The 22,329-nt window shown below is 44.1% G+C and overlaps 1 protein-coding gene across 1 annotated transcript in view; it reads right to left on the reverse strand.

The window, feature by feature from the left end:
• Positions 1-18,993: 18,993 nt before the first annotated feature.
• DDAH1 (dimethylarginine dimethylaminohydrolase 1) overlaps positions 18,994-22,329 on the reverse strand; it is a 153,444-nt gene continuing 150,108 nt past the window's right edge. The window contains exon 6 of the mRNA XM_079943998.1: positions 18,994-22,199. Coding sequence (XP_079800124.1) covers positions 22,083-22,199 — 117 coding nt within the window. The 3' untranslated portion in view covers positions 18,994-22,082. The remainder of the gene's footprint in view (positions 22,200-22,329) is intronic.

The following is a 22,329-nucleotide window of genomic DNA, read 5'->3' on the forward strand; positions in this document are numbered from 1 at the left end:
AGAATAGCTCCTTTTTCTCTGTGGAGGTTCCCATCACTCCACATTTTAAAGTTTATTAAACAGGGCAAAAGGGAGAGGGGAGACAGTCCCCTCCTTCCTGCCTCTCCTCTGTTTATCCATTCCATGGGAACTTGTTAGGCACTTACCATGCGCCAGGCGCTTATTTAAGACACTATATCTGTAGTACCTCCTGGAGGTTATGTTATAGTGCAGGGAGACAGACAGTAAATAAACAGGCAGCTAAAATAATTTCAGAGAGTGGAGAGCCATGAAGTAGATAAAACAGGGAAGGAAGATACAGCGTGACTGTGTGTATGTATACCTATGTGGCCGAGTGGTGGCTTCTTTAAGAAGGGTGTCAGGGCAGGGCACTCTGAGGGGGTGATGTGGATGGGAATGACAGATAGGGAAGGAGCTGGCCGTGGGAAATGCGTGGGGACAGCTTTCTAGACAGGGGTACAGCATATTCAAGGGGACCCCTCCATCCTCTCCTGACCTCCCTCACTTCTTTCTTTCTTTTTTCCCTTCCCTCAAATTAGCTGAGCTCACACTAGGAGTCAGGAGTTAGCTGGAACAGATCAAAAGAATAGGACAGAATTTTTGCCCTGGAGAAATTCACAGAGCAGGTGAGCAGAAAGAGAGAGAAGCAAGTCATTAAAATACAGGTGGTGTGTACATAGCAGAAGGAAATAAAAAGTGTTACTGAGAAGATGGTTGGGAGCATAGAGGAGGCTGCAACTACCAACCAGGTCCTCTTAAACATCTGCCCAGCAGCTCGGTCCTCCAAGGAGAAGGCTGAGCTTCTGAAAGATCAGAAAGTTCAGTTCTTTCCAATGCGATGCCCTTTACCTTGGATGCGTTCGAAGCAGAGTGGGAAGCTTATTGGAACAGTCTAGCTAAGTATGCGTACAATACGCTAGCAGGGAAACCCAGGAGAAAGTTGGAATTGATCCAAGTTGCTGGAAAAACAGGAAAGGTGACTTTTATTTGTAGGACTAGGATGCTGACATTAACACACACACACACACACACACACACAATGCTTGGAGAACTGAAGGCAAAGGGAGGAATTAGCTGTCCCTGAAAATGCGTAATCCAAGAACAAAAATTTTACAGAACAAGGGAAAAACCTTTACATAACACAGGGTCAGAGTGAACTCTCTGGTGCTTACATAACTGATGAAAGGTTTAAAGGAAACTGTGTATTTACTTAATGGTATGACTCATTTAAATGGAACGACTTAAGAAACACACACACACGGTGATTAGGTTTTCCATTTATTGTTGTTGTGGGTCCATGTGACACTTAACTACATTGAAGCCCCAAAATATGGAAACCGCCAACAGAATGTGTCTAGGTGAGGACAAGAGAGGAACAGGTTGTATCATGTAAGCAGTTTAAGAGGAAATGTGAACTCCAGCCACTGTGTCCTGCATGCCTTCAGATGACAGCTGGTGTGAGTAGGTGTTGGATGTTAGGTAAACGGAAGAAGTGACTTCAGTGGTGGGAGGTGTGAATGCCAGACTGCAACTTGGGTTTGCGGTAAACACCAGAAAGAGGATGGAATAGAGGTATTTTAATCACTATGTGAGAACAGAATAGATCATAGGGTAACCAGATGTCCCTCTAGAAGGAAATTGTCATTTTATAAACATTTGTCCCAAGAAGACTTTGCGGGAAAAGAATAGTCCTTGACCAGGACTGGTCTATGGCAAAGTTCCTTCTACTTGGTGAATTTGGGAGGGAAAACTGGGAATTTGGCTCGGTGCCTTTTCCCTCTTGGGAGCAGGCTCATCGGCTGGGAGTGCGTCCCCTTCAGCATCCCCAGGGCAGGCTCCGCCCCTGCATCAGGAGGCTTGCTCTGGCCCAGCACTGCCTTGGAATGGTGATTCCTAAGCCTGCTTCTGTTTGCCCATAGATACACATGAGCTCTTCCAACCTCACCTTTATCAATAATAAATGTGATATTTTGGTCTCTAATTACTTGGTCTTTTGTCTTATTTCTTAATAGGTTCAGAGCTCAGGCTGGGAAGCAAGACATCATTACTGAGATTCTAATAGAGTCCTGGGGGGCACCTCAAAGAGTCCTCTGCAGTTGTTGAAATTATCTATCTATCTATCTATCATCTATTTATGTATTTATTTATGGCTGTGTTGGGTCTTTGTTGCTGCACGCGGCTCTCTCTAGTTGTGGCGAGCGGGGGCTACTCTTCATTGTGGTGTGAAGGCTTTCTCATTGTAGTGGCTCCTCTTGTTGTGGAGCATGGGCTCTAGGCACGCAGGCTTCAGTAGTTGTGGCTCATGGGCTCAGTAGCTGTGGCTCGAAGGCTCAGTAGTTGTGGCTCACGGGCTTAGCTGCTCTGTGGCATGTGGGATCTTCCCGGACCAGGGCTCGAACCCGTGTCCCCTGCATTGGCAGGCGATTCTTAACCACTGTGCCACCAGGGAAGCCCTGTAGTTGTTGAATTTGAGATTCAGTCAGAGGCCCATGCACCTGCCAATTTGGAGAGACAGGTCTTACATGTTAGGACAAAGGAAACACACCGTGATTTCTAAGGCGATCCCCAAATCAAAAGTCACAAGGGCAGACACCCTGAGTGCCAGGTGTGAATTTGTAATTGAGTCACTTCTCATGTGGGCAAGTCTATATAACATGCTTCAGGGTGAGAATTCTCTCTCAGGAAAGTCATGTTTCTATCTCAGCTATGCTAGGAGGACTGCTAGGTTTTAAAAATACCACTAATTCAGTATGGACCGGAAATCAAAACAAACAGAAATCAGAACAACAACCAAAAAAGCAAAAAAACCTCAAAACCAAAACCAACCAACCAACCAACCAACAAACAAAATAACCCAAACCACTCCATATAAATAAAACCAGCACTTTAACTGGTTAATGGGTGTGTGACACATATATGGTAGTTCCTGTACTGAAAAATAAAACAATAAAACATAGGTTCTGTATAGCAATTTGCAGTTAGTGAAGCATTTTTAGACACATCTACTTTGATCCAGTTAAAAACCTCACAATAACATGATCTCCTCTTTCACGAGAGGATGAAAGGAGGAATGGGAAGGAATAGAGGAGACCAGAGAGAGAGAGGCAGGAATTGAGTTTGACTGGACAGCTGCGGGGAGATGCTGTGGACCACCATGTGCAGCTGTACTGAGCTGTGCACTGCACAGTCATATATAATGGCCTCAGAGATACCTTCCAGCTTAGAAACATCATAGAAGTATGAGATTCATGTGTTTAATATCTCTAACCACATCAGGTTCCAAATATAACTTACACTACTGAGTGAGGTAACAATTCCGCCTCTCAGCAAGATGCATTGCCTGGGTCTCACGTACAGGGCCCGGAAGACTTGCTGGCCAGAGCCAGGGCTTCTCACATTAGCTGGGCCTGCATACCACAGCTAGATTTTTTCCCATGTACATCCACACGGGACTCTCTGGGGCAGGCCCGACCAGGGTGGAAAAGTTCCATTTACTGAGCACCTCTAACGTCCCACAAACGCACAGAGCAGGAACATGTATATCATCCTCTGCAATCCTCTTCATGACCTATGTGGTAGGTGTCTGCTATCCCCATCTTATAAATGAAAACTCTGAAACTCAGAGAGGCTAACTGCCCTGTCCAATCCAACACTGGCATCAGATGGCATCTGAAACCTCCAAGAGGAACTGGACAAACGTTCAGACTAATGAAAGAAGTTAGCAAAAGGAAAGGAGAATTCCTGCTGAAGACAAGGATGAAATAGGTAGAGAGAAAGGTGCAGACACACAGAGTATGATATTATACTTTGCTATTCCAGGAACAAAATTACGTGAATACTTGCCAGCGATGGATTGAGTTTGCAGCAATTCAGTGAAGAGCCTGCCTGAGAAGAAAGCTGCCCAAGAGGGAAAAAAAGAAAAAGTCTTCCTGAGAAAAAGTCTCTGAGAGAGGAGCACCACCCAGATTGAGAGACTAAAGGCAGTGACCCCCCAGATACTGAGCATGGGATAAATTTGCTCTTGACGTCACAGTATGGGAAGTGACCAATTTTCACAGAATGCAGACAAAATTACAGAAATATGGGAATGAGGTATTTTATGAGGCAGGTTAACTGAGATTACTAAATAACTTTTTTTTGCAGTACGCGGGCCTCTCACTGCTGCGGCCTCTCCCGTTCTGGAGCACAGGCTCCGGACGCGCAGGCTCAGTGACCATGGCCCACGGGCCCAACCGCCCTGCGGCATGTGGGATCTTCCCGGACCGGGGCACGAACCCGTGTCCCCTGCATCGGCAGGTGGACTCTCAACCACTGCGCCACCAGGGAAGGGAAGCTCCCTGTTTTCCTTCTTGTTGGCTCTCCTGATGTGTAGGCAGCGTGGACCGTGATCACTTTCTCCTGACATCATGTACTTTCCTGATACCATAGTGCTCACAGCCACCATCACCACCGGCACACACACAGGCTTTCTGATAAAATGCTTTCTGACCCAATTCTCTAACAGTTTCCTATGTGTTCTGCTTCCACTCCTACCCATTCTACCACTCCTGCCCCAACCCGCAGGCCCAGGGCTGGTACCCTCCAGTCTTCCTCCTTTCAAGTTAGCCTGGCCACTCCCTACTTCGAACCTGGTCAAGGTCAAGGAGGCTCTGGGAGAGATGACAACCACGCTTCAAATGTCAGTGGACAGTGTGAGTACCCCAGTCCATGATGTGACAAGAAAAGCCTAGCAAGCTGATTTTAGTATCCACTTCCCAGCACTCGGAAGTGGGAAGCATCCAGCTCCCACTTCCCAAGACTGTTTTGGACTTGGTGGCCTTCTGACTGGGATTCCAGCTAGACTCATCGCATTCCTGGATGTTGGGCTCATTTTGGACAATTGACAAATGTGTACAAGCTATGCTGCTTTAACCAGAGGCCCAAATGGTTAAGATAGAAGTTTATAAAACTCTCAAGGAAAAATCCAGAGATAGGGGCTTCCCTGGTGGCGCAGTGGTTGAGAGTCCGCTTGCCGATGCAGGGAATGCAGGTTTGTGCCCCGGTCCGGGAAGATCCCACATGCCGCGGAGCGGCCGGGCCCGTGAGTCGTGGCCGCTGGGACTGCGCGCCGTCCGGAGTGTGCTCTCCGCGGTGGGAGGGGCCACAGCGGTGGGAGGCCCGCGTACGGGGGGGGGGGGGCGGGGGGGGGAATCTAGAGAGATAAGTGAGTGGCCCAGGCTAAGGTCATCTAGGAAGCCAGGCTTCTTCTATCTTGTTGCTTCACTAACCCCAGGGCCGTTGCCTTTGTCTTCATGGCTGAAGCTGCCTCACCAGGACCAGGTCTGGGTTTCAGCCCATGGGAAGGTAGAAAAGGAAGAGCCAGGCATCTGGCCTGTAAACTGTTCACATCACTTCCATTCATGTCCCATTGGCCAGAACTTACTCCAATGCAATAATTAGCTGTAACAGAGGCTGGGGGGACTTCCCTGGCGGTCCGGTGGTTAAGACTCCGCCCTTTCAATGCAGGGGGCGCGGAGTGTGATCCCTGGTGGGGGAACTAAGATCCCACATGCCACACGGTGCAGCCAAAAATAAATAAATAAATTTAAAAAAAAAAGGGAGGCTAGGAAATGTAATCTCCAGCTAAGTGGCCATATGCCTGGTAAAATTTCAAGGGCCTATGACCAAAAGGAAGAAGGGGAGAATGGATACAGCTGGACAATCATGAGTCCCTATCACACACGCCTTTAGTCCTTTATCCTATGCCTAGTTTGTTCTCACATCCTTGTATTATTGGCCCTCAAATCTCATTCACACGTGCCCTAACCCTGTGGCTCTCTCTGGACTCCCGGCCCTGGCCTGCTCCTGACTGGTTCTCTTTGCTTTTCCTCTAAATCCCTGTTAGAAACTTGCTTGGGGTGGGGTGGGGGACTTCTGATGGGAGAAGGTGTCAACAACAGAGAAACACACACCGGTCAAAATGGCCATCATCAAAAATTCTACAAACAATAAAAGCTGGAGAGAGTGTGGAGAAAAGGGAACCCTCTTGCACTGTTGGTGGGAGTGTAAATTGATACAGCCACTATGGAAAACAGTATGGAGGTTCCTTAAAAAACTAAAAATAGAACTACCATACGACCCAGCAATCCCACTACTGGGCATATACCCTGAGAAAACCATAATTCAAAAAGAGTCATGTACCACGATGCTCATTGCAGCTCTATTTGCAATAACCAGGAAATGGAAGCAACCTAAGTGTCCATCAACAGATGAATGGATAAAGAAGATGTGGCACATATATACAATGGAATATTACTCAGCCATGAAAAGAAACGAAATTGAGTCATTTGTAGTGAGGTGGATGGACCTAGAGTCTGTCATACAGAGTGAAATAAGTCAGAAAGAGAAAAACAAATACCATATGCTAACATATATATATATGGAATCTAAAAAAAAAAATGGTTCTGACAGGAATAAAGAAGCAGATGTAGAGAATGGACTTGAGGACACAGAGAGGGGGAAGGGTAAGATGGGATGAAGTGAGAGAGTGGCATGGACATATATACACTACCAAACGTAAAATAGATAGCTAGTGGAAGCAGCCGCATAGCACAGCGAGATCACCTTGGTGCTTTGTGAACCACCTAGAGGGGTGGGATAGGGAGATGTAAGAGGGAGGGGATATGGGGATATATGTATGCATATAGCTGATTCACTTTGTTATACAGCAGAAACTAACACACCATTGTAAAGCAATTATACTCCAATAAAGATGTTAAAAAAAAAAGAGAGAGAGAGAAACAAAACATTGACAGCCCACATTGGGGCCATTCAAGGCCAGATCCACCTACCTTACCGATGTCGCAGGCCCCCTCTTTACTTCAGTTATGTGTGGATTCAGCTTACATGAATAAAACACGTAAGAGACGTTGGGGAGACATTTCAGGGCTTATGCTCGGGAGAGAAAGTGGTTGAAATGAACACTTGAGGGAGGGTGCAGGTACGAGCTAGAGCCTCTGCCTACCAGGAGACATGATTTCATCTGCCTCTTCCCCCCTCCGCCCTCATCTTCAGCCTCTCTAGTATCATTATAACCATTATGACCTCCATTTATTGAGTACTGTCAGCACCAAGCATTCTACACACATCATCTCTTTTGATCTCTACTCCAACTCCAAGAGATAGGCTTTATTATTTCTGTCTTACACCTTCAGAAACTGAGGCATGGAGAGATAAGAACTGACTATACCGTTGTTGAAAGGGTTACATTAGATAATTCACATAAAAACATCTAGCTCAGTGCCTGGAAAACAGAAAGTACTCAATAACTATATTAGCTTCTATTGTTTTAACAGAGGAGGAAACAGGCTTACAGAAGACAAGTGATTGGCCAGTGTTGGCTCCAGAATTTACACGTGGAAGGGGCTTAAGGTGGTGATCTGGTTTGGGCTTTTGGGGAGACTGTTCTGGCTGAAGCTGCGTTTGCACAAAAATTATATCCTGTTCACTTAGCTTGAGAATAACAAAAATTTCGAATAAGGTTATATTCATACTTTGCATAAGATCAAGAATATTGGGCTTCCCTGGTGGCGCAGTGGTTGAGAGTCCGCCTGCTGATGCAGGGGACACGGGTTCGTGCCCCGGTCCGGGAAGATCCCACGTGCCGCGGAGCGGCTGGGCCCGTGAGCCATGGCCGCTGAGCCTGCGCGTCCGGAGACTGTGCTCTGCAACGGGAGAGGCCACAGCAGTGAGAGGCCCGTGTACGGCAAAAAAAAAAAAAAAAAAAAAAGATCAAGCATATTTCAACTGTTTGTTATAATGATGATTATGATCATCGTTTGGAATAGCTTGAGGTCTGAGAGAATCATGGATGGCTAAATCCCCTCCAAGCTACCTCTTGGTGCCCCTACTGTAATGGCCCAAGCTAGGATCTGAAAGCAGTTCTGATTCTAGAGCCCACGACTTCGCTACTACCCTGTACCCTCTGTGAGTTGGCAGAAACTTGAGTAACTGAGGGTTCTTTTTTCCCCCGAGCCGGGCCTCCCGCCTGAGGAGTTGGGGGTTGGTAACCTCCCCACACTTGTGACTCTCTCTGGGACCGCCATTCCTGCTTCTCACAAGCAAAACCGAGGCACAGAATCCCCCAAGGTAGATTTCCCTTCCTTCCATTTCCTGAACAGCATTCTAGCACTTAAGATGAACTTGGACTGGGTCTCTTCACCCTTCTCCAAATTGTTCTGGAAACCGTCTCACAGCATTAGGGCAAATCTTCTGTCAGCACGGCAGACCTGCCAGCTGTGACAGACAGACATTCTGCATTTAATCAGAATTTTCATTCTCCCCTGGAAGGACTCAAGGTGCTGTCATAGGCTCTTCACAGACAGCAGTAATTGTAAAGTCTTCCTGGCTTTACCCCTGAAGGGGTCCAATGAGGTTCTGAGAGTTTCTGGATAACTGTGGTGATAACACAGTGATAACAAGGCCAGGCTGGAATTTTACAAGTGAAGGCTTCTCAGCTCTGAAGATAATGTCCAAGATACCAGTTTGTAAAAGCTTGTTTCAGATTCTGACCAGAGGTTCAGTAAGAGTGGTGTTTGGTCAGCTCCAAGTGAAAAGCAAATCCAGCCCTGCAGCTAGGGAGGTGGACGGCTGCCCCCATTCTCTCACTCACTGATGGATCCATTCTCTCATGGGTCGTCACATATTTATTGAGCTCCTACTATGTGTCAAACACCACACTAAGCGCTGGGAATGCGATGACCTGCATAGTCCCGACCTCAGTGGCCACTGTCTTCTGTAGAGGACACGACTGTGTAATCAGACAAACGCTTTATTTTCTTTATGTTGGGCCCAAATCTGTGAGTTTGTCTATTTTTATACTTTTCAAACATCCTGAGCACTGACTGTGTTGGATGCTGGGGATATGATGTTGGGAAACTGTATCTGCCCTCAGCGTCTACTGTCTAAGGTGAATCTGGGCACAAACAACCAAAAGCCGTGTGCTAACCAGAGCTGTGGCCAAGCGAGATGGTTAATTTTAGATGCCAATTTGGGCCACAGGGCGCCCAGACAATTGGTTGAACGTTATTTCTGGGTGTGTCTGTGAGGGGATTTCTGGAGGAGATTCACATTTGAATTGGTGGAATAGTTAGCACCCAACATCGGTGGGCCTCATCCAGTCTGTTGGGGGCCTGAATAGAATAAAAGGCTGAGTAAGAAAGAATTGTCTCCCTCTGCCTGTGGTCTTCGAGCTAGGATATTGGTCTTCTCCTGCCTCCAGACTTGGACTCAGACTGGAATTACATCATCAGCTCTCCTGGTTCTGAGGCCCTTGGACCTGGACCGGAACCACACCATTGGCTCCCTGGGGCCCCCAGCTTGTCAACTGCAGATCTTGGACTTCTCAGCCTCCATGATTGCATGAGCCAATTCCTTATAGTAAATCTATCTATCTAGTATCTGTCTATCTATCTACCTACCTATCTATCTATCTATCTATCTATCATCATCTATCCTATTAATTTTGTTTCTCTGGAGATCTCAGACTGTACACCAAGCAATGATGGGAGTCCAGTAGGAGACATTGAAACGTCTGGTGCGTTGAGCAAAAATGCCCTTGTGGTTTCCCCATGCTTTTGAAGGCTGGGGCAATGAGGGCTGAGTCAGACTGCACCTGGGTCTGGGCCAGCCTCCTCCCCTGCCCTCCCTTCCCCTGTTCTCTCCTTCCCTCCTCTCCCTCTCCTTGTCGCTCCTCTTTGATTCTTCCGCCATTGTCTATTTCTTGCTGTCCCCACCTACTCCTGGATCTCATTATCCTAAGGTTCTTTCCTATCTCTTAAAGCTCCTGTTACCAGGTAGGTGTCAGATGGACATATTTCACACCAAGATGTGAATAATTAATAAGAATTAAAGTGTTGCCACCCCGATCCCTACCCCAGAGTTGGTGATTTTATTTTTCAGCAAAGGAACAAATCATTAGCTAAAAAGCTGGTGTTCCACGGGATTAAAGGCAGACACGCAGACGTGGGTCAAGGAATGGTTGGGGTTTGGGGTGGGAGGAGGGGGTAGTTTCCTGGCCATGAAGGCTCAGAGCCTCCCAGATTCCAGTGTGTAAGGATCTAAAACACCCCTGCAGGGACTTTGACTCCATTTCTGGTTTCAGACAAGGTGAGAGAGTCCAGGCCGCGGAACCTGCCCGGGCCAGATCCACAGCCAAGTCCACAGCCGGGTCCTAAGAAGGCTCAGCTTCCCAGGGATCACGTGTACCACGGAGACCGCCACATTCTTAGCCCTTCTCCCCGCCAAAGGCCTCATGAGAAAATGAGAATGACCACGTGAGGGCGCTATGACCCCACAATTTTCCTGCAAAAACTGCCGTCTGCTAACAGGGATGTCCCCCCTCGCTTTTGTTTCTGAGGCTCAGCCGAGGGATGCCTCTGGGAAAGAGGGTAACACACGCTCCCGGGTCTGCATTAATATGGAGGAGCAGAGGTAAGAACACTTCCTAAGTTCTGAAAATGCCTTGATGTGTCATCATTTTGAAATGTTAACAGGGCACCTGTTTTCAATGATCAACAAAGAATAGTGTTGAAGCGCAAGGGCCACACTGCCCAGACAGGAATGGGGGTTTGAATCCCAGAGCCACACCCACTAGCTGTGTTACTTTGTTCAGTGACTATCTCTGGGCTTCGCTTTTGTCATCTGCTTCTTCAGGTACTTGTGAAGGTTAAGGGAAAGAGTCACATAACATTTCCTGGCACCGTGCCAGGCACGTACAGCTTTAAAAAAAAAAGCTATTCTCATTAAATACTATTTTAAAATTAAAAAAAAAGAGATGATGAAGGCTTCAGCTTCTTGCAAGCCAAAAAGGGTGGACTGGGGTCCAAGGTTGTACAACTGGATAAAAAAAGAAAGGGGTATTTAGACAGCAGGATGGGACAGGACAGGCGAAGCAAAGCAAATGCCACCGGAAAGGGGAACTTGATTTCTCCCTCCTTCTCTCGTATAAAAATGCTGTGTTGGTGCAGCGCTCATAGGCTCACCTGGCCGAGAACCAGCTTCCTTCAGTCTTACTCTCAAACTTGCCACTTAGAGCAAATTTCTTCTCGTCTCCTTTTGCTTATTCAGACGGCTGCTCATCCCAGCTTAAAGAGCACAGTGGTGGCCAAAATACAATTCAGGGTTTGGGAATTTGAGAGGAAAGGAACGATCACCAGCTAGCCAAACTGTTACACAGCCCACGTGGACTCCAGGTCTGACTAACCAGGAGCTTGGTATGTGCAGTAATTATGCACACTTGAGTTGAGCTTTGTGAAAACATATGAAAGAAACGTTACTTCCTCTTTTAAAAAGGCTGTGAGGGTAAGAAGCTTTCCATAAGCAATCATTATGTGGGACTGTTTCAAGGGTTGGGCTCTGTCAATGAATTTTAACCATGAAAGAAAAGGAAATCTAATTGGGGGCAAAGGTAGGTTTAGAAATGGCAGCTTATGACAGGCAGTTTTGTACTGACAGGTGCTGGTGAAAAGCTGATTAATCCTATTCAAGAATATAATAGGCTACATTTGCACAGCATTGCATAGGCTACCAAGTACGTTTATATAAATTCTCTCATTTAATCATTCTAACCATGCTTTGAGATATGAAGATGACAAAGAGTATTATCACTATCGTTTAAAAAGACAGCTTTATTGATATATAATTCATATACCAAACAATTCAGCCATTTAAAGTATACAATTCAGTGGTTTCAAGCATATTCACACATATGTGCAGCCATCACCCCAGTCGATTTTAGAACATTTTCATTATGTCAGAAAGAAGCCCCCTGTCCTTTAGCTATCACTCCCTCTTCTTCTCCCTCTCCACCTGCCCCCACTCCCAGCCCTAAGCAGCTACTAATCTACTTTCTGTCTCTACAGATTTCCCTGTTCTGTTATTTCATATAAATGGAACCATATACTATGTGGTCTTTTCTGACTGGCTTCTTTCACTTAGCATGTTTTCAAGGTTCATTCATGTTGTAGCATGTATCCATACTCAATTCTCCTTTGTGGCTTTATACTATTCTATTGTATGGAGATAACACATTTTGTTTATCCATTCATCAGTTGGTATACATTTGGGTTGTTGCCACCATTTGGTTATTTTGAATAATGCTGCTATAAACATTCATGTACAAGTTTTTGTATGGACATATGCTTTCATTTCTCTTGGGTATATATACCTAAGAGTGGAATTACTGGTTCCTATGGTAGCTCAATGTTTAAGCATTTGAGGAACTGCCAGATTTTTTTTCCGCAGTGGCTGCGCTTTACATTCCCATCAGTAATGTATGAAGGTTCATATTCTCCACATCCTTGCCAATGCTTGTTATTATCTGACTTTTTGATTCTTGCCATTCTAATGGGTGTGAAGTAGTATCTCATTGTGATTTGGATTTGCACATCCCTGATGACAAACGATGTCAAACATTTTTTCATGTATTCACTGGTCATTCGTATATCTTCTCTGGAGAAATGTCTTTTTAGATCCTTTGTTCACTTTAAAATTGGGTTATTTGTATTTTTTATTATTGAGTGGTAAGAATTCTTTAGATAGTCTAGATAAAATACCTTATCAGATATATGATATATTTTCTCTCATTTGATGAGTTTTCTTTTAACTTTCTTGATAGTGTCCTTTGAAGCACAAAAGTTTTTAATTTTGAGAAGTCTATTTATCTTTTTTCTTTTGTTGCTTGTGCTTTTGGTGTCGTATCTAAGAATCCATTTCAAAGCCAAGGTCATGAAGATTTACTCCTATGTTTTCTTCTAAGAGTTTTATATTATATTTTTGCTCTTACACGTAGCTATTTGAGTCATTTTGAATTAGTTTTTGTATATGGTGAAAGGGAAGGGTTTAACTTCATTCTTTTGCATGTGGGTATACGGCTGTCCCAGGAACATTTGTTGAGAAGTCTATTCTTTCCCCTATTGAATAGTTTTGACCCTCTTGTTGAAAAAGTTGACCATAGACACATGGGTTTATTTCTGGACTCTCAATTCTATTCCATTGATCTATGTGTCTATCCTTATGCCAGTACCACACTGTCTTGATTACTCTTGCTTTCGAAGTTTGAAATTGGGAAGTCTGAGTCCTCCAAATTTGTTTTTCATTTCAGTATTGTTTTGACTATTTGGGGCTTCTTGAAATTCCATAGGAATTTTAGAATCAGCTTGCCAGTTTCTACAAAGAAGTCAGCTAGGATTCTAATAGCGATTGCTTTGAAGCTGTAGATCATTTTGGGGAGTATTGGCATCTTGACAGTATTAAGTCTTCTAATAAATAAACGTGAGAGATTTTTCCATTTACTTACCTCTAATTTCTTTCAACAATGTTTTACAATTTTCAGAGTATAAGGTTTGAACTTCTTTTATTACATTTATTCCTAGTATTTTATTCTTTCTGATGCTATTGTAAATGAAATTATTTTTCTTAGTTTCATTTTTGGATTGTTTATTGCAATTATATAGAAATGCAATTGATTTTTTATATTGATCTTGTATGCTAAAACCTTGATGGACTCATTTATTAATTCGAATCATTTTTTAGTGGATCCCTTAGGAGTTTTCTATATACAAAATCATGTCATCTGTGAATAGAGACAATTTTCCTTCTTCCTTTCCAATCTGGATGCCTACACCTCCAAGGAATCTACCAATCTCCTCCCAGTTGCATTTCACTACTAACTCCTCTATTTTTGAGAGTATCCTTAGACCAGCTTCTCAATTTGGAACTCTTTGTTCTACTGCCTGCCTCTTCCCCTGGGCAAAATTTTTGAGGGAAGGTTCTACAGCTGGGGGTAGAGACAATGGTGTGCTCCTCTCTGAGTGACCTCTTTGCTGTAGTTGCTCTGTGCTAGGTGGGGGGCAATAGCCTCGAGTCTTTTTGACTTCCCTCTCCTGGCTGGAACCCCTACCCTGGGAGCCGGGGCAAGGGGTTCAGGGCCCCAGTATTCTCCTTGGTGCAGTGCTCAGGGTAGAGCCTCTGTCCCACTAGTAGAGCTGGGAGAAAGACGGGAGTCCCCATCTCCCAGCCACACTTGTCCAGAAATCAGTGTCAGCAATATGTAGCTGAGGGCAAGATGAGCAACACTGATGTTTCACCCCTCAGTGTGCTGCAGGGAGAGAGGGCCCTGTGTTCTGGAGTGGAGGACTAATGTCACTGAGCTGGGAGGGGAGGAGGAAATGTGTGGCTTCAAATACCACAGAGTCTCACTGATCTTACCGAGTTTAGCAGATTTTCTTGGCTAAATGTCTTCATCTGATGTATACACTTACGACCATTTCCAGAGACTCTAAATGTTTCTTTTAAAAAAACAATCTTCTCAGTTTTGCAGATCTATCTCCTCATGCTGTCATGCTGGAAGTGGAACCGTAATTACTGTTATTTAACAGATGAGGACGATGTCCATCTATTAGGGAGACTGGGGGAGTGGGGATCAGAGGGGAAAAGAAAGTCACTCAGGATCAGAACAGTACAAACACCTAATCATAGAATTCCAGGGCAGTGAAGGATGTTGGATGTTATTTACATTAGATTTTACTGGATAGAGCAATCTCTACAACCCATCTTACATGGGGTCCTTTAGTCTCTACTTGAACACCCCCCAAAATGGGGAACTCACTACTATTAGTTCAGACTGAATATTATCCCCATGAGCAACATAACCATGTAAAACCAAAACAGCTTGTGCCCAGCAAGGCTGACTGTAGGTATAAACAAAAGGGGGAACACAGAAAATAGGTTCTTTGGAATCCTAAGCAACTTTATGTCACCAGCAGGTCATGGGCATGCAGTAAAAAGGCAACTAGCTCTTTTTGGACACCAGGTGCCCGAGCTACTGTGCTTATTTTAGAACTAACGTACTGCTTACTAAAGCGGTCCAGGACTCACGGGTCTGGAATGTGACGTTCTCTCACCTTCAGGCTGTGCAGACTCATGTTCTACTGTTGATTCTGCTCCAATCATTTTCTGATACTGAAAGAGGGAGAACCAGACCACAGAACTGGCATGTGCCTGAGGAATTTGCTAAGAAATAGGATTTAAATGCCAACCTTGAGAGACAGAGTTGGTGATGACGATTCTCTGAAGGGCTGAGAGCTCATTTTCATAGCGGCACTGTGCTGATCATCTTCTACCCTTTCCAGATCCTTTTTCTACCCTTCTCTGCCAGCTCTGTGCTGGTCCCTGCAGGGGCATCACCTGGGACCCCTCACTAACCATCTTGCCATTGTGCTCAATCGATGGGGAGCGCCAGCAGGTCAGACAGTGAGAAGAGAGGCTCTGGAAACTGGTCTCTGGCCAGAGCTGTGGCCCTTCCTTCTCTGTCCCAGATCCACTGGTATGATTTCCTGTCCTTTTCCTGTTGGCCCTAGGCGTGATGCTGACAGCTGGTTTCTGGGTGTCTCACCCACCACCCCTTCTTTGTCCGTTGAATATCCATACCTTTGAAACAGACCTTCATTAGAATCTCTTCAATTTGATCCAAGTGGAGGTGAATTCTATTTCTTATCAGATAGACTCTTTGTTACCACCTTGCCATGGTAATAGTGTTCCTTCTGTCTCCCTCAGTTATCATTAAACCTAGAAAGAAAGAAAGCCCCATGTTGCTGTCCTAACATTAATCCTAGGGGGACCTCATATGCTCATCTGAGTCCCATGTAAACAAAACAGCTGACTTCGTTCATATCCTGCCCTGGAATTTTAAGTCTCTGTTGGATCCATGACCACGACTCTGTTTATTCCACAAGCTCTTTCCAGAGGTAGAAGACCTAACATTTCTACATAGCTCGACTGTTGCTTGGAATGAGAACTCGTTTGGTTCCTGAACTTTTCCTGCGTTACTGTGAAATATGCAAAGTCTGAAATATGCAGTCTTGTACCCTGATGGGATATGGGAAATTTCAACCCATAGCACACGTTTTCCTAGTTTAATTTTTGAGCAGTTGTCCTCTGAGTTCTGGCTCAAAGCCCTGTCTAATCAATAAGAGTCCTTAGGAACTTAAAAAAAAATTCTTTAAAAAAGTTTAAGCACAAGAAAAGCAAAACTACCTTCAGAGGCTTGTGTTAATTCACCCAAGCTCTGTCTTGTTATTCATAGCCAAATGACTAAACTTTCTATTTATAAATAGAGGGGGCTTCCTGAGACCTAGGGACCCATCACTGCTTTTAAGCATTCATGTCACAAGCCAGCCCAGGCTATATTTTACCAAGTGGTTAGAGGGCAGACTGGTTTGAATCTTTTATTTATTTATAGTGACTAACATACTTGGCACTTACACGTTCTCCTAAAAGCCTGATAACTCCCGTTATCTTCTGCTGTAAGCGGTCCTGCTTTCACTGAGTTAAAAATGAGTGTTTGGAGGGGGAAGGGAGATGAGGGCCATTTGGATTTGCCAACAGTTCCCTAAGGCAGGTATGTCTTTGGAGCAGCCTTGCTGGGTACCAAGGAAACCTGTGAATTCACCATGGAAGCTGTCAGGCCAGCTTACAGGCATCAATTATGAAAATCCTGAGTTATTTCTGGAGTAGGTGATTGACGTTTCAAATAGAAGATGACATTTTGATGGGCTCCAGACTTGCTGTGATAGGAGTTAATGAGGATAATGACGATGATAATGATATTTACATTATACCTTTCTTCCAAAGAACCTTTTAGTCTTTTTATCTCATCTGCGTTGAAAATGTCCCTTTGTAGTTGGGAGGGAAAGGTGTTATGAATCTGTTTTTCGGGAGAGAAAATATAGAGTTAATCGCCGAGCTCTCAGGTTCCATTTTGGTGCTGAGAAGAGGTGTTTAAGTGATGAATTAAATTTGGGGAGATTAAGTTTAGAAGAACACCAGTCTCAGTTCCCATTCATCCTATACAAGGCTGCCATATCAAACTCCATTAGTATGACTCCCTGGCCCAAACATCTTCAGGGGACACTCACAGACTGCCAAATTCTGTCCAAATACCCAAGGCCCTTGACATTCCAACCTACATTGTCTCACTGTGCTCTTTTTTTTTTTTTTTTTTTTTTTGCGGTACACAGGCCTCTCACTGTTGTGGCCTCTCCCATTGTGGAGCACAGGCTCCGGACACGCAGGCTCAGTGGCCATGGCTCATGGGCCTAGCCGCTCCGCGGTATGTGGGATCTTCCCAGACCGGGGCACGAACCCGTGTCCCCTGCACCGGCAGGTGGACTCTCAACCACTGAGCCACCAGGGAAGCCCTTACTGTGCTCTTATATTTGTCTCGTGTTTCAGCCAAACAAATCCCCTTGCTTGCCTCTACCCCGCGCTCTGAGAACCCCATTCTCCTTTCATAATGTTTATCATGCTTGCTGTAACTTGTTTAATGTCTGTCTTCCTACTTGGATGTAAATTCCAGGAAAGCAAGGACAATCACCATTGTATCCTGAGGGCCTAGGCAGGTTAACGGGCACACAGTAGGTGCTTCTGAAGCGTACACTGTGCTCTCCCACCTCCATGCCTTTGTCTTGCTGCCCCCCAGAACTCTATCCTGGCTTCTTGAAGCCAGAGCTGAACTTTCAAGCCCAGATTAAACCCTGAGCCCTCTGTCTGATCTCCCCTACTTGGGAACCACCACAGCACCATTCTTTTTGGTTCCTCCCTTACCTTCTTTTGTGTTATGATCATCGGGGCGCTTGTGTGGTCTTCCTTCCCCGCCCTTCCCAGACTGTCAGCTCTCGAAAGACAGGAGCACCCAGGAGCCTGGCAGAGTGTGGGAACTTGCTAAACATGTGCTCATGTGTCTAAAATGATGGTTGACCAGCATTCTTCATTCAGCAAATTCCCATTTCCAGAATCTGAAGCTTGTGGTGAGAGGGGATTTTGCTCATTCTTAGCTTCCTCCACTCTCTGCAAGGCTGGGGGGGACCAGGCAGGGGAGCCCTGCGAACCCTTGCTTTAAAAAGTGTCTCCCTCTCTCCTCTAAGAGTAGCACTGAACCCTGGCACGTGGGTGGAAGGTTCCATTTCCTGTGGCGGCCCAGAGTAGGTTTGCAGTTGGCAGTTTTTAGTTTCACTGTCCACGTTAATGGCAGCCTAAATAATGGAGAACTGACTGACGCATCGTCAACTGAGCGGTGTGACTAAATCAGTGACCTCTCCAAGGGATTTTAGTACCGGTTTGTGCTTCTGATGGGCTTTTGCATGTACCCTTCAGTTATGGTAAGAGGATTACGGATTGAGCTAACCCTTGGGGTGTGTGAGAGCTTATAAGCAGAACATGTTTGATAGCCTAAAGACCCGCGGTTACTAGAAATGTGGGCACACCAAACATCTGTGATAGAACACTCCACATAAATTGGAAAGAGCTGCTGTGACAACCTTATTGTGAATTATTCAGGGCTGTTCAAGTTGATGATGTAGATCTCCATTTATTGACATGGAGAGATGGCCACAATATATTGCTAAGTGAAGGAAGCACTAATGATGATGTACAATCATTCCATATTTATATCTGTATCTAGTCCTAGATGTGAGGATATTCTCCAAGATGCTAATAGCAGCTGTCTGTAGGTGATAAAATTTGGGGTAATTTTTTTTCCTTTACTTTTGTTTTTATGTTTTTTTGGGTAAGGTTTGATTTTTATTTTTGCAGTGAGCGGTTATTATTTTTACAGTCAGAAAAAGAGAACAATGAAGCTACTTTCAGTTTGAAAAAAATTGTTGGAAATAAAAAGTCTTATTAAAAAAACTTCATATTTCCTAAAAAACTCTTACTATAAAATAAACAAAAACAAAACGCAAACTCTTGCATGAACACAGGAAAAAATCTTTCAACCGTCTCCATAACTGAGCCATATTATAATGTGCTGATGACAGGAGTCAAAGGAACAAGGGAAGCCTTTTTGAGGAGGAACATATGTGAAATCAAGATCTCCAGACCACACGTGGATAATATGCATACTTTTAAAGCACCAGAAGTATGAAGTATCCTTTGATTATCATTTTAATCCAAGCTTTTGATAGCAGTTGACTTACAGGTAAGTATTTCTAATTCCATAGCTTATAGGACAAGAGAAAAAAAACCCAAAAACTTCCCATCTCTGGTAGCAAAGAAATGGTGACTTCATTCACCACAGCAGTTTCTGTTGCAAGAAAGAGACATGGGCTATTGATCACAGTACAACTCACACTTTATTCCATCGTGATTGGTATACTTGTAGGATCAGTACAGCAAGAGACTAAAATCAGTGCAGAATTTCTCTGGACTAAAGGACCGTGAAAGGCATTACTGGTTTTGGCACACAGAGTGGATAACCATACACTGTCTGTAACAGGATGGTCAGTATGATAAAATGCACGAATCTAACACCACGTGGAAATCATGTCTGAGTTCTGTAGAATGTAAAGGAGTAAATAATTACGAAGACTAACATGCAACTCTAAATAAGTCACATTGTTCATCTACAGACTATTTCTCCCCTTCTAGATGAAGAGATGGCCTTAGTAGCCTGTTCACAGTAGCTTAAAAGAGCAATCAATACACGGTAGAGAGATCTGCCTGCTGATTTCTATAGCAATTCATCACAGTTGAAGAAACAATGCTAAATCATGTACTTTCTCTATATTGTCCTTAGTAAGTTGAATCTTACTGACCAAGTGATTCTGACTCAACTTTTATTTACTTAAATACAATCTCTAATGTCTTTATAATGTCAAAAAGCAGATTCTGTTAGCTTTTCCTTATAAATCACAATGGACAAGAGGGGAACCTAGGTAACGGGGTAGCGGGTTGTCTTTCTTCTTCAAAGATAATATGATGCTGATGAGTACACAAAAGAAATAATACTACTATGCTGCAAATATTTTAGGTTTCCACATCAGCATATCACAGAGAGAGTCCAAAGAAGCCAGCCTTGTAGGTGATGTAGCAGTGCAGAATAAGATTCTGTAGAAGAGGCACATAGATTCTAAGTGATTTCTTGAGACAAAGAGAAGGAAAGATGGAAAGATGAAAAGAAAAGGAAAAGTGAAAACAGCCTTCTGTAGAACAAATGGTTCAAAAGAAAAATTGATTCACTTGCAATTTACTAAACATAATAGAGAACAGTTCTTTAGTTTGGAAAGCTAGAAATAAAGATATTGGAAATTATATGCCAGTTAGCTGTACTATTAAGACTGAAGTGACTGATTGAGTGAGTTTTCCTGTGGTTGTCTTTGAGGGAGGATTTCTGTTTTTGCCAGCATAGGGCCGGATTTAACCCCAAAGGGCAACCATAACTACTGAGGACAATTTTTCTTTATTAACTTGGGCATGTGGGTAACATTCATTCTCTCTGTGGTAAAAACATATTATTCACCCATGATGAGACAGTTGGAAATATGCCAGTGACCAAGATACGTTTCAGTCATAGGATGCATGAAATTAAATATTTGAACGTGATATGAATATTAAAGTCAAGCAAAAAGAAAAAGAAGGAGGAGAAGGAACTTCTTCTAAGTCTGACATAAAATGATCGAATAAATGAAAAAAATAGTAGTTAAGGTTGTCTTGATTTGTTCAGAGGTTTCTCACTTCCATTTGTTCAGGGGGAGATGAAATGAATGAAGGTATTCTCTCTTGGTCACCAAATATGAGGAATGTCTGATTACAAACACGTTAGGTGAGCCTAGCAAGACGTGAAGTAGCATTCCTTAAACACCCTGAATCTTAATCTTAGCCATAGGCAATACAGGAAAGGTGGAGATGACTGGGAAGTTTGATAACATGCCTGGATCAGTCACCATTCCTTGGAAAGTACCATTTCCCTGGTCTGCTAAAAGACTGATTCTTTCATTTAAGTAAAAGACAACCATCTCTCCCTTCACTGCGGCATTGTTCTTTGTTAAGAGATTCGTGTCAGTTTAAGGTTGTGGAAGGCTACAGAGGAGAGAAGTTTTAATTGAATCCCACAGTAAATATTCACGGATATTTCAAAATAGAAGTGTCCATTGTCTGCAGCTGATTTCAAGCACCAAGCCTATCACTTCCTGAACATGCTCCATCTGGCTCGCACTAGACCATCAATAATCATTTTTAGATGTAATGTCTCTTTTGAAAGAAATAACTCTGTAGGTCAGCAAAAAAATAACTGTAGATTAAGGGGTAGAAGCCTGGAAACAGGGTGAGTCACAATGGGGGGAAATGAAAGTAAATTGAAAGAAAAAAATAAGTCTATTCCCAAGGTCTGTATATGGCCAGTAATAAAGCAAAAATTCACGGAATGTGATTTAAAGACTTTCTAAAGTGTTGTACTCATGGGGTGTGTCCAAGCTTCTTGATCTGCAACCCCCTAGCAACCATCTGGTGCTGAATTCACCTTCCTAGGTGTGGTGCCCTACTTCTTCTAGAATTTAGATCTCTGGGGCAAACCCCACGGGGATGTGCCTCTGTGCAGTGAACTCTCCCCCAAACAGCCGCTCTGATTTTGGTCACGGTTCTGCCGAGGGGCCTGTTTGACCCTCTGGGGGAAAGTGGTGGTGGCGGCAGATGTAGCGGCGAGGCAGAAAGACTGCTGGCAGACAGGGTCGACCTGCAGGAAGATGTGCAGAAGGCAAGACCCCGGATTCTACCCAAGGTCGAGGTGACTGTGATAGAAGTGGGAAAGTTTTCATACTTCAGATGGAAACAAAGAGGGAAAGGAGGAGGATCCACAGACCAGGGAATTTCATAGGAGCCAAAGATAATTAATGATATACAGAAAGAAAATCCAGCTTAGCTGACTGATCAAAAAGACATTCTTCGGTTTATATTGGCAAATAAACAATTTTCACACTGATAATACAAACACTAAAATGAGTGTTTCCTTACAATTATTAATCACATTTGAATAATTCATTAGCTCTATATTTTCTAGATGGCTTAATTCATTGAGCAAATCCACAGTTTAGGTACCACCTCGAGGGGAGGGGCTGGGGGAGGTGCAGAACGAAGCAATTAAATTTAGAATTGTAGACCAGTGTTAGTAGCAGAGTGGCATAAAAGATTGTCATTGAAAACGGTAGGAATGGGTACAGTTATCGGCCTTACAAGTGCAGTATTGCCGGCAACAAGGGAGGGACTGCGACTCAGGACTCTACTTTCTTGTTAATTAAAATCGAGCAGCAGGTCAGCAGCCCGTCCACCTTTTCCATTTCAGAATGGCTCACGGGGATCAGCATATGGTCCTTCAGCTTTTCATAAACCTGCAGGAGGAATCAAGGAAAAGTAGAGAAGAAGGCTTATGTTTCTGCCTCTGTCTTCCCTGGCCCCCAGGCCCACCCCCTCCACCTGGGGTAGAGGATTCATGTAGCTTGTAAGTTTAGGCTTTTCACC

Source organism: Stenella coeruleoalba (genome assembly GCF_951394435.1).
Source record: "Stenella coeruleoalba genome assembly, chromosome: 1".
In the NCBI taxonomy this organism is placed as follows: Eukaryota; Metazoa; Chordata; class Mammalia; order Artiodactyla; family Delphinidae; genus Stenella; species Stenella coeruleoalba.